The 13,279-nt window shown below is 41.5% G+C and overlaps 1 protein-coding gene across 11 annotated transcripts in view; it reads right to left on the bottom strand.

The window, feature by feature from the left end:
- Nucleotides 1-13,279, bottom strand: part of DTNB (dystrobrevin beta) — a 301,137-nt gene that overhangs the window by 47,774 nt on the left and 240,084 nt on the right. For all 11 annotated transcript variants that reach the window (XM_023230081.2, XM_023230086.1, XM_023230088.1 and 8 more), the window contains 3 exons: nucleotides 6,450-6,535; nucleotides 5,441-5,554; nucleotides 105-201 (listed from right to left, as the gene is read on the bottom strand). In XM_023230081.2, the coding sequence (XP_023085849.1) occupies nucleotides 105-201; nucleotides 5,441-5,554; nucleotides 6,450-6,535 (297 nt within the window). The remainder of the gene's footprint in view (nucleotides 1-104; nucleotides 202-5,440; nucleotides 5,555-6,449; nucleotides 6,536-13,279) is intronic.

Raw genomic sequence — 13,279 nt, forward strand, 5'->3', positions numbered from 1 at the left:
TCTAGGCTAAAGTCAAGCCTTTAGCCTCATCCTACTCTGACATCACAGGGAGGCTTTGGTGGGAGAAGAATGACAAGAACTGAGCGTGGGCCGTGGGCTCTTACCTTCAGCAACTTCATCAGCTCTTCTAGCTGGACCATCAGCTCCCGCCTGCTCTCTTGCAGGGCCGACATCCTCTGCTCCAGTTCATCCTTCCTTTGCCTGTCCAAGAGGAGAAGCCCATCATATAAAGAGACCCTCAAAGATGGATCTAAGGCCAGGTGAAATGGATTTCAGACCTGATCCTGCTACTTACCAGTTATGAGACGCTGAGCAAGTCATTTAGCTTCCAATACCTCATAAAATGGTGATAATGTCTGTTTTGCCTACTTTCCTGGACTGTTCTGAGAATCATAGGTAAAAGTGCTTTGGAAAGTTTACATGACCATATAAAGATATTATTCATATTAGCAGAATGAATTAATGATCAAAAAACTCTTTAGAAAGTCAATGCTTTTCGAAAAATATATAAAATCAGCCCAAATTTAGATTAATAGTGGATAAACCATATTAAACTGCTCAGAGAAAACAGGGTTCAGTAGTAAGTACTTCTGACACTAGACGGATTCAAGAAGGGTGACAGATCAAGATGGCTCCCTGTGTCCAAGAACAGTCACTTTTCCTTGAGGATACATTTTACACCATCTACTCTAGCTCAGTATGTCCAAAACTAGACTTAAGATTTTTCTCCCTAAATGGTTTTCTTGTCTCTGTCTCTTTTCCCTGTCTCTGCTATTTTTCCTTCCAGGTGTCATGGTTGAAAAACTCAGTCCTCTTTGTTACTTTCTTCTTTATATCCCATATTCAATCAATAACTCAATTCAGATCATTCTTTCTTGGAAAATTTATGTGCCTATCTTTCTATTCCCATTTCTCACGCTTTATCTAAGCACTCCTTACCTCAAACATCAAACAGTCTCCTTGTGTGATTAATTCTGCTTTGTGTGTGTGTGTGTGATGGAGTCTCACTCTGTCACCCAGGCTGGAGTGCAATGGTGCGATCTTGGTTCATTGTAACCTTCGCCTCCCCGGTTCAAGCGATTCTCCTGCCTCAGGTCTCCTAAATAGCTGGGATTACAGGCATCACCACCATGCCCAGCTAATTTTGTATTTTTAGTAGAGATGGAGTTTCACCATGTTGGCCAGGCTGGTCTCGAACTCCTGACCTCAAGTGATTCACCCGCCTCAGCCTCCCAAAGTGCTGGGATTACAGGTGTGAGCCACCGCGCCTGGCTCTTTCATCTTTTATGGTGAGGAAAAAGCAGCGGAATAGAAGTCAACAGCCTCAAAGTTGAGTATCAGCCCCAGTATTTAGCAAATATGCAACCTTAGACAAGTCACTTAGCCTCAGTTTTCTCTCCTCTAAAAGGGGACTAGTAACGGCAACAATATTCTGAGGATCATATAAGGTAATAAACATGAGGGTGTTCTATGAACTTTAAACTGCTGCTCAAGGCAAAGCTATGTTCATTTCATCATCCCATAATGATCGCAACAGAATTTCTAGCATCACTGACCCTTGCCTGCACAATCTAGACCTATGCTGTCTGTCACAGTAGCCACTAACCATGCCTGACTACTGAGCCCCTGAAACATGGCTAGTCCGAATTGAGATGCTCAGCAATTGTAACATACACACTGGAATTCAAAGACTTAGTGCAGAAAAAAGCAAAATATCTTGATCATGTTTTAATACTGATTACACGTTGAAAGGATAATATTTTGAAAATATCAGGTTAAGTAAAATATAGTATTAAAATTAATGACACCTATTACTTTTTCATTTCTCAATGAGGCTGTTAGAAAATTTTTAATTACATATGTGGCCTGCATTTCTATCGGAGAGTGTGGCTCTAGATCCCATCTACATTCCTATCCTTAGCACCTCACCTCCTATTTTATGCCCTTTGTGTCTGGACCTCTAGCTTATGGTTCACTTTTCCTAAGTAGGCTCCATAATTACATAACTCACCTTCCAAATCTTATTCATTCCTTAATGTCTGACCCAACATCACTGTCAGGAAGCTGCTCCTGATCACTGCAGCAGGGACTGCTTGATTAAGCACTACAGTAATTAGTGTTCCTCAGTGGTACTTAATTTACTTTACTCACTGCCATTCCTACCATGATGCAAAATCCTTGAGGTCAGGGATGGGCCTTACTCATCTCTGCATGTATTGAAGGATGAAGAAAATATCAGGCATCCAGTATCGCCTAATTAACATCTACCGAACTTACCGAAATCATGATTTGAAACTCTCCAAGGGTTTCCAATGACCTAACAATTAAGACTTTCTAGAATCTGATCTCAATTGCCTGGCAAACTGTATCTCCTATCACTGGCACTCTAAAGATTGATGTAATGCATGATTGAAAAGAAATTTTTAGTTCCAAGACTCTTTCCCTTTTCTGAAATGTGCCATAATTATTTGGGGGAATCATGCTGAACCCCAAGCACACTTCCAATCTGAAATGTTTTGTCCTACACTCCATCCAAATCATTATCTACTTTTCATGGTCTAGCTCAACTTCTACCACTTCCATGGGTCCGAATGCTTCCAGAGGAAAATTAGACACACAAAGGTGGTAGAGAATGAATATAGATACAATACCTATATTATATAGGTATTATATATGTAAAATATCTTGTGTGTATATATACATTATATATATATTTCTCTGCACAGATTTCTTATCCATACTGTTTACTGACATTGCACAATATTATTTAACTGACTACCAAATTATTTTATGTTTTGTTCCAAAACCAGATTATAAGTTTTTAGGAAGGACTCATTGTCTTCTAGTCTTCATACTCCCTAAACTTCCAGCGCAGTAGACTCTCGAAAAGAAGGATCTACTCATTCAATGTTCTAGGAAGACCTCCTTCCCTGAACTCCTGAGTCTGGATGTGATATTCTTTAGCTGTACTGTGTGTGACCAAACAATTATGGTATAAGGTGAAAATGAATGAGCTACAGCTACATCTAAAGGTTAATATGGTGGGGGTAGGGGGTGGACAGGGAAGTCCTCTGGGACTATCCCCACCATATTAGTATAATATTTCTATTAAGCTCAGAAAACAAAAGGCAAAACTAAACAGTTTATTACATAGGATAGTGATAATGCGATAAAACTGTTTTAAACACAAGGTAATGATAAACCAAATTCTGGATAGGGGTTCACCCAGTGGGGAAGGTGGAGGCAAGGAAATGGGGTAAGGGAGAGGTACTTCTATGGATGACATTGTTTTAGTCATACATGAGTTCTCAAATAGGATGTGGGTTCATAAGTATTCATTTGACTATTATGCTTCATATACGTTTGTCACACGCACATTTGTCATGCATTTTATTATAAGCAATATACCATTAAAAATAATAATAAAGGAAGAAAAGGCAACCCTGGTGGTCAAGGCTCATAGCCACTCACCCTGTGGGTGAAGTTGTCCATCTTGTTTTATTATACTAGCTGGGTACTGGCAGTCCCAGGCCTCATACATACTGATCAAAAGCAGACAGATGTCAGATACCTACAAGCGAATCCAGCCCTTTATGTGTCTTTTGATAAGCAAAAGTTCTTAATATTAATGTAAGTGATTTACCAACTTCTTCTTTCATGGTAATTCTAAGATACTACTTTCTATTCCAAAATCCTGAAGACATTCTCCTACTTTTCTTCTAGAATTTTTTTTTTTTTTTTTTTTTTTTTTTGAGACAGAGTTTCGCTCTTGTTGCCCAGGCTGGAGTGCAATGGCGCAATCTCAGCTCACCGCAACCTCCGCCTCCCAGGTTCAAGCAATTCTCCTGCCTCAGCCTCCCGAGTCTTCTAGAAGTTTTAAAAGTTCTGTATTCATGTCAAATCCATCTGGTGTCGGTTTTTGTAATTAGTGTGGGGTAGAAGACCAACATGTTTTGTACATGGGCATAAACAACTGTCCCAGCACACTTTAAAATAGTCCGTCCTTTCTTCAGTGATATAGGAACTGCTTTTGAGGTTAAATACTTTCTGATTTCTCCACCTTCAGACCGTCGTTGGTCTCAGATTACAATCCTGCTTCTTGCTATCCTATGTGACATTCCTGGACTTAGCCCTGCTACGACATCTAAGATATTTTTCAGATCCTTCCAGCTTAACTGAGCATTTTCAGCAATCCCAGTTTCAGCAACAGTTAGACTCAGGATGACAGGCCTTTTTGCTTTTCTAGATATAAAACCAGGCACTAGACAACAGGTGCATCTTATGCCAACAGTCTAGACTTACAGTCTGCCCAAGTCAGCAGCATTGGTGCTCCCATCCTCCCTAGTACGACACCAGCTGCACTATGCCCAGACGTGCAGCAGTGAACCACAGAGACACCCAAGTCTCAGCCTAACTACATGAGGAAACTAAAATAAATTTTTAGGAGAATGAAAATCTCTATACATCTAATGATTTTTTTCACCTGCACCAGTTTAAATTCTTTATGACTCTACTAGGACAACTTTTATTGATGATCTAAATCTAAACAGTAGACTATCTACAGAAAACAATAATCTCCATTCTCTGGGAAAAGAAACAAGAGGCTACACAGAATCCCAGATAATAGCAAATTAAAAATCAACCTAAACAGAAGGAACCCACTATTTGAAAATCTAGAGATCTGGTAAGAATCAAGTCACTAAATGTAGTTTCCATAATGTCTTAACTTACAGAAGAGTGTGTACGCATGCGCGTGCACACACACACGCGCGCACGCGCACACACACACACACACACCCCTTCCTAAGGCATCATAGGCAATAAGACCCTAATAATCAGATCATTTCTGTGAAGACTTCCCCATTCCCTCCAAAACAGTGTCAAACATGGTGGTAACACTGCTCTCTAATCCCATTCTCATTCTATGTCCTTAGTTTCCTGATTCTTGAGACACTTCGTTTAGAAGCCATGGTGCAAGGGTTTCATGTCTCAGAGACATATGTGCACAGGAAGCATCCTTCTCCTTTGGCAGAGCCCTGCACTGACTGTAAAGAGCCAAGAAAATATACTCACAGGAAAGGCAGAGCATTCTTCCCGCCAACTGTCTCTAAAGTCAGACAAATTAGCAAGATAAGAAGAGGGACTGCAGCACAGTGGTCTTCTTAAAGCAATCACAGAAGTATAAACAGTGCCCCGCTGGTCCCAGAGCTGGGAGACTGGTATTTACTAAGTTCTGTGATAATGGTTGACATTCGTAGAGTGATTTCTAATGGAACCCAGACATCTGAAGCAGTAACAGAATGGGTAAACTCTGCAGTGGTTTGCTCTCACAGGATTGTTTATACTGAACAACAGATTCTTCCCCACTCCTTTGGTTTCCTCAGATAAGTTCCATCCATAGTAGATTACATGTGGGAAGTGGTCGAGTGTCCCTACTCACCTCAGCAGCCGCAGCTCTGCCAGCAGCGTGGGGTTCTGCTGTGCCTTCTCAGGGGTGGGCTGGGAGGCCTGCTCGTGTTCCAGGCGGAGACGCTGAATCTCCTGCAGGATCTCTCTGGAGAGGACGTGTGAATGGAAAGGGGCTGCACAGTGCTTCTCACTCACGCCCCCTCTTTCCCTATTACAAGTTTTCAACTCTAGCAGCGCCTCCTCTACCAATCTTGTTCTGATTGCTTCCAAATGGCCAAGAGGTGAAATGGACACCTTCTCAATACTGCTTCACCTGACATTTCCTCAACAAAGCAATCCTTTGTGGTGGAAAAAGTCATAAAAATACTCTTCTCAAGGACCTAAAAAATCTCCATGAAAGGAAAATTACAGCCAGAATACTTTATTTACTCTGTTCCACTCAGGGAGGAGGAAAAGGGAACTCCTTGCAACCTCCTAATGCAGGTCCTGTGCTGACTTCCCTTAATCCTTACCTGCCCCTTCCTTCCCCGTCCCTGATGCCCCAGTGGACAGCTGTGTTGCTGGCACCTATGCCTGTTACCTTAGGTCAAGTCTCCTCGTCCTGGCTTCTACCTTTCAGTACATAATGGTGTGCTGTCTGCTCTCTGTGCCTTTAAATGGCTTTTCTTTTCTTTTCTTTTTTTTTTTTTTAAGGAGAGACCAGACAGTCCTACATAGCCTAATGGGTCAGGACAAGATGACTAGATACAGCAAAATGCTGCTAGGAAGCAGAGTGGAAAATGCAATTGTGAGAGGGGGTCACATGGATGGGTGGGAGAAGGCCCTGCTAAAAGGAATCCCCCGAGGGCAGGTGAGCAGAGCTGTGGACTACCAGAGCAGACAGACACAAATCAGTGCCCAGGGCATTCCCTGGACTTGGGCTAGCCTAGGTTCACCAAGGCAAGGTCTTCCTTGGCGGTCAAAAGCCACCTAGTATCCAAGGAAAATGATAATCAGACAATCCTGGACTGTGGAAGTGGGCTCAGCCTCCGCGTTCTTACCTGTTTTTGTTTTCCAGTTCTGCAATAAGCTGTCTTTGTTGTTTGTTGGCATCAAAGTTAAAGCTCAAGTCAGTGGGAGGACGAGTCTAAAGTGGGCAAGTGGGGAGAAAGTTTTTTTTTTCTGATCCAAATATACCCAGTGCTCTAGATTGACTAATTTTTAAAAAACAGATTTTTGACATATAATTTACATATCATAAATCCACCCGTTTCAAGTGCACAATTCAATGAGTCTTAGTAAATGTAAACAGTTGTGCAACCAATCATCACAGTCCAGTTTTAGAATATTTTCCATCACCGCAAAAAATTCCCTCATGCAAGTTTGTCACCAGTTGCCACTCCCACCCCCAACCTCAGGCAGCCATGCATCTGCTTTCTGTCTATAGTTCTGCCTTTTCTAGAAACTTCATATAAACACATAGTCTTTGGTTTCTGGCTTCCACTTAGCATAATGTTTTTGGGGTTAATTCATGTTTTTCCATGAACTAGTAGTTCCTTTTTTTTTTTTTTTTTTTTTGAGATAAGGTCTTGCTCTGTCACCCAGGCTGGTATGCAGGATGCAGTGGCATGATCACAGCTCACTGCAGTCAAGAACTCCTGGGCTCTCACCTTGGCCTCTGAGTAGATGGGACTAAAGGCACATGCCACCCTGCCTGGCCTAGTAGTTCCTTCTTTTTTACTGCTGTGTAGTATTCTATTGTTTCCAGCTTTTGGTTATTACAAATGAAGCTGCTATGAACTTTCATTCCCAAGTATTTGTCTATTTTCATTTCTCTTGGGTAAACATCTAGGAGTAAAATTGCTGAATTATATGATAACCATAATTAACATCTGAGGAACTCCCAAACTGCTTTCCAAAGTGGCTGTACCATTTTACAATTGCATTAATAACAAATGAGATTTCCAATTTCTCTACATCCTCACCAACACCTGTTGTTTTATTTACTTATTTTTATTTTATTTTTATTTTCGTATTACTTTTTTCTTTTAACCATCCTAGTGGGTTTCAAGTTCCAAATAGTGAGTTTTTAAAAAATTAATATATAATTTTCCTACCATAAAATCCACTTTTTAAAAGCATATAATTCAGTAACTTTTTTCTTTGAGACAGAGTCTCACTCTGTCACCAGGCTGGAGTGAAATGGTGTGATCTTAGTTCACTGCAACCTCTGCCTCCCAAGTTCAAGCAATTCTCCTGCCTCAGCCTCCTGAGTAGCTGGGACTACACGTGTGTACCACCATGCTCAGCTGATTTTTTTGGATTTTTAGTAGAGACAGCGTTTCACCACATTGGCCAGGCTGGTCTCAAACTCCTGACCTCAAATAATCCACCCACCTCAGCCTCCCAAAGTCCTGGGATTACAGGTGTGAGCCACCACGGTTGGCCCAATTCGGTAGTTCTTAATGCATTTATGAGATTGTGAAGCCATCACCACTATCTAATTCCAGAATATTTTCACTGCCCCAAAAAGAAACAGCATACCCATAAACAGTCACTCCCCATCCCTCTTCCCTCGTCCCCACCTCCATTATCCGTCTCTATGGATTTGCCTATCCTGGATATTTCACATAAATGGAGCCATACAATATTGACCTTTTATGTCTATCTTCCTTCACTTAGCAAAATGTTTTTAAGGTTCACCCATGTTGTAGCACATTATCAGTACTTCATTTCCTTTTACAGCTGAATAATATTCCATTATATGGATATACCACATTTTGTTTACCCATTCATCAGCTGATGAACGTTTGGGTTGTTAGCACCTTTTAGCTGTTTTGAATAGTGCTGCTTTGAGCATGTATGTTGAGATATGTTATTATTTCTCTTGGGTATGTACCTAGGAATGGAATTACTGGGTCATATGGTAACTGCCTTTTGAGAAACTGCCCAACTGTTTTCCAAAGTGGCTGCATTATTTTACATTCCTGCCAGCAACGTATCAAGGTTCTATTTTTTCCACATCATCCTAATGGGTATGAAGTGGTATCTCATTGTAAGGCAATTCGTATTTCCCCAGTGACTAGTATGTTGAGCGTACTTTCATGTGCTTACTGGCCATTTGTATATCTTTTGTGGAGAAATTATGTGGTTGTCATGTGCATATCCATCGATATTTCAGACCCTTGTTAACTCCTTTAATAATATGGTAGCCAGGCCGGGTGCGGTGACTCATGCTTGTAATCCAGCACTTTGGGAAGCCGAGGCAGGAGGATCATGAGGTCAGGAGTTCAAGATCAGCCTGGCCAACATGGTGAAACTTCATCTCTACTAAAAATACAAAATTAGCCGGGTGTGGTGGCGGGCACCTGTAATCTCAGCTACTTGGGAGGCTGAGGCAGGAGAATTACCTGAACCCGGGAGGTGGTGGTTGCAGTGAGCTGAGATTGTGCCACCGCACTCCAGCTTGGGTGACAGAGCAAGACTCCATCTGGGGGGGCGGGGGGAGTAATATGGTAGCCAATGAACATGAACAGGGAAAAGGGATGACTAGGTGGTGCCTCCCTTTTATTGATTAACCAGAAATGCAGCTCTCACCGGGGGCTCCATGATGCCTGCTTCACTCTGTATACTCTTGGCTCTGCCTGAAACATGTTCTACCATGAAGACCTTGTCTCCTGTCTAGAGCTTGAAGATTTAGTAAATCTTTCCATGTGGCATCTTCTTAATAAACAAGGGCAAAACAGCAGAGCAAATCTGGGTAGGAGGCTTTTTACCAAATTACCAAGTATTTTTCTTTTTAAAAGAAAAAAAAAACAAAAACAAAAAACCAAGATGAGTTTTCTTCCTCCAGAGAAGCACGGACGGGCAGCCTACTGAGTAAATTTTCTATATTGTAGTCAGTCTTGTGAAAGCCTGAGTTGAGTCTCAGAAAAATACCTTGCTTGAGACTGAGCCTGGCTGTGAAGAACAGGTTTGCAATTCCTGAAAACTGGAGCTAAAAGTAACAGTTGTTTAATAAAGTGAGACTAAGGAAAATGATGGAGGTAAGTTCCGAGAGAAATTTGCTTCATATGATGATGAAAAGAAGCCCTGTGGCATTTCTCTGGAAGTATCTAGAGCAGCTTTCTGCTAGAGCAGCTTTCTGGTTTTGAGTGACTGCAAAGCCAAGGGATCTTCCATAGAGTAGGTTAATACAGGAATCAAGTCATTATCAATAGAGATTCCTAATCAGGTAAGACTGGTTGGCTCCAAGAAGCACTGTAATGCAAATACAAGGAAGTAGGGGTGGAGGAAGGTTCCAATCCTGAGGCAGTAGTTCCCCCAGGGGCAGCTGGTGTCCCGGCACTGTTGTGCACCTCCACCTGCACATAGCAGGTTGGACTCCTCAGTGGTGAGTGTCCAGTGATGGCATATCTCACTCAATCAAACTTTAATTACAGTCAAGTATACATTAAATAACAGAAACTTAGAACTTTTATCTATGTACAATTTTTTTTTTTTTTTTTTGAGATAGAATCTCGCTGTGTCGCTCAAGCTGGAGTGCAGTGGCATGATCTTGGTTCACTGCAGCCTCTGCCTCCTGGGTTCAAGTGATTTTCCCGCCTCAGCCTCCAGAGTAGCTGGGATTACTGGCACGTGCTACTATGCCCAGTTAATTTTTGTATTTTAAGTAGGGACAGGGTTTCACTATGTTGGCCAGGCTGGTCTCGAACTTCTGACCTCAAGTGATCTGCTCACCTCAGCCTTCCCAAGTGCTGGGGTTACAGGTGTGAGTTTCTGCACTCAGACTTTATTTACAATCTTAAACACGGAGGAGGAGGAGGAGGAGGAGGAGGAGGAGGAGAGGAGGAGGAGGAGAGGAGGAGGAGGAGAGGAAGAGGAGGAGGAGGAGGAGGAGGAGGAGGAGGAGAAGAAGAAGAAAAAAAAGCCAAGTCTCTCTTTCTAAAATGCCTTCAGGACACTGAAGGGAAAAAGACGGGAATTATTTCATAACAACATAGGACACTTTGGCCAGAGACATGAAAATGATTTCTTCAAAAAAATAAGTAGTTCATACATTTATTTAACAGATACTTCCTGAGCTCCTACTATGTGCCAGGCACTGCTCTACCAGTTAGGGATGTTCTGGTGAATAGCCCCACCCCCATGGAGCTCGGATTACACTGGCAGAAAAATAAGAAACCCAAAAAAGAAATATAGACATCAGTAGGGATAATGCAATGAAGAAATGCAGAGTAAGGAAACAGTGAACCGGGACAGAAAATTCTTTTTAAATGAGGTGGTGATGAAAGGGCTCTCAGAGACTCAATGAAGTGAGGAAACCAACCAGGTGAAGGTCTGAAGGAAGGGCCTGCTGGGCAGAAAGAAGGGCAAACACAAGGCCCTGCAGCTGCTCGGGCTTGGGGTGTTCAGGTCAGTGCTGACGGAGTGGGGAAGCTGTGGTGAGAGTGAGGCACTGTGAGATGAAGGGTCTAGACCAGGGGTACCCCATCTTTTGGCTTCCCTGGGCCACACTGGAAGAAGAACTGTGTCTTGGGTCACATACAAAAAAACTAATGATAGCTGATGAGCTAAAAAAAAAAAAAAAAAAAAAAAAAATCACAAAAAAATCCCATAATGTTTTAAGAAATGTATGAATTTTTGTCGGGCCACATTCAAAGCCATTCTGGGCTGCATGCAGCCCACAGGCCATGGGTTGGACAAGCTTGGTCCAGACCATACAGGGCCTCTAAGCCATGGAGAGGAGTTTCCATTTCATTTTGAATGTGGTGTGAAGCCACTGTAGGATTCTGGGCAGGGGAATATGAAATTTGACTATATGTGTTAAAAACACTGTTCTACATTTATATAAGTAAGTGGCTGAGTAATTTAATACATAGGGAAGAACAGACAAATTTCCCATACGGAAGAATTCCAAATAAGGTATGGACATACCCTGCCCTCAAGGAGGTGAAGCCTAACTCCCCATTCCTTAAGTGAAGCCTGTGCATAGTGACTTCCTTCCCAAGAGTCTGTGTGGAAAGGAAAAGGAGTAACTTTATGTTGAAGAAACCTGACGAACACTGCCATGGCCAGGTGATCAAGCTCAACATCTACAGCGACAATTCATGTTGATAGCAGGTACCTCTTGATATGCCATAATGAAAATGTCACTTTACCTTTTCCTTCTCCAAACTCATAACCCCAGTTCTAATCAAGAGATAAACATCAGACAAATTACAATTATTAGACAGTCTATATCTGACTAGTACTCCTAAAAATTGTCATCAAAAACAAGGAAAGTCAGAGAAACCGTCACAGCTAAGAGGAGCCTAAGATGACATGACAACTAAATGTAACGTATCCTGGATGGAACAGAAGAAGGACATTAGGTAAAAACTAAGAAAATATGAATAAAGTACGGACTTTAGTTAATAATAATGTATCAATATTGCTTCACTAATTGCAATGAATGTACCATACTAATTTAAGATGTTAACAATAGGGGAAACTTGGCTGGGTCACTCACTCCTGTAATCCCAGCACTCTGGGAGACAGAGGTGGGAGGCCATTTGAGGCCAGGAGTTCGAGACCACCCTGGGCAACACGGCAAAACCCCTACTCAACAAAAAATACAAAAAAATTAACCAGGCTTGGTGGTGTGTGCCTGTAGTCCCAGCTCCTAGGGGGCTGAGGTGGGAGGATTGCTTAAGCCTGGGAGGTTGAGGCTGCAGTGAGCTGAGATCACACCACTGCACTCCAGCCTGGGTGACAGAGCAAGACCCTGTCTCAGAATAATAATAATACGGGAAACTGGGTATAGATTATAGGGAACTCTCTGTACTATCTTCAAAATTTTTCTGCAAATCAAAAACTTTTAAAATAAAGTTTAAAAAATAAACATTGCTTTGGCTACTTGGTGGAGAATTTAGTGTAGTAGGAGAGGAATGAAAGTAGGGAGATGAATTAGTAATCCTAGTTTGCTAGTTTCTGGCTGTGCAACATTGAGTTATTTTACTATACTTTTATTTTCTTGTCTGTAAAATGGGAATATTTAGTGAAAGTGATGTGGACAGGATTTAATGATATAATGTAGGAGGCAGCACAATGCTCTACAAATGCTGATAATCATAACGCAAAATAAAATTGTATCTAATAAACTTATTATACACCTCTTATGTGTAAATCTAGCAAGTAGCAAAGGCAGAACTCTAAGTAACTGAAGATAAACACTGCAAAGCTTACTCATAAGGAGGACATATGGTTCTGGGGTTTAATCAAATTCTAGAATCTTGGTAGTTAAAGCATTATGTTCACACCACTAAAACTCAAGGAAGTACCCAGTCCAGTAAGCAACTCGGGGGTTGTAGTATCTAGAGCAAAAGATGCCCAGAAAAAAAAACTAAAGCTGAAGGCCTCTTAACTGATCTCTACTTAGTGAGCATAGCAGGTATACTGGAAGGGTCTCGACTTCCTGCGGAAAACACAGTTTGCATGCTTAACAAAACTCATCTGTTCCTCACTGGAACAAATGCACTTGCAATTATGTCATCTAATTAAATAACAAATAAACCAATGAGATATGAGGATGAAAAGAGGGTTTCTATTTCTAGGAAAACCAAGTTGAATGAGTTGGAGACTCCATAGAGATAAGCTTCTAGAATAAAATGGCACTGACTTAGCTGAAGGTAAGACAGCTGTAAAGATTTGGAAAAATTATAAAGAGAAATTTTGTACTCTTGCATCATAAGAGTTATTAAGTTCTCATTTCATTGTAAAGGACTGAAAAAGGAAGCTGAACTTGCAACATGTGAGAACATTTTATGCAAAGGAGACAACCTGGAGCTTCAGAGGATCTACACTCAATGAATGGGCTTGGTCCTACATCCAAATATACATGAGGACATAC

Source organism: Piliocolobus tephrosceles, chromosome 15 (assembly GCF_002776525.5).
Source record: "Piliocolobus tephrosceles isolate RC106 chromosome 15, ASM277652v3, whole genome shotgun sequence".
NCBI classification, from domain to species: domain Eukaryota; kingdom Metazoa; phylum Chordata; class Mammalia; order Primates; family Cercopithecidae; genus Piliocolobus; species Piliocolobus tephrosceles.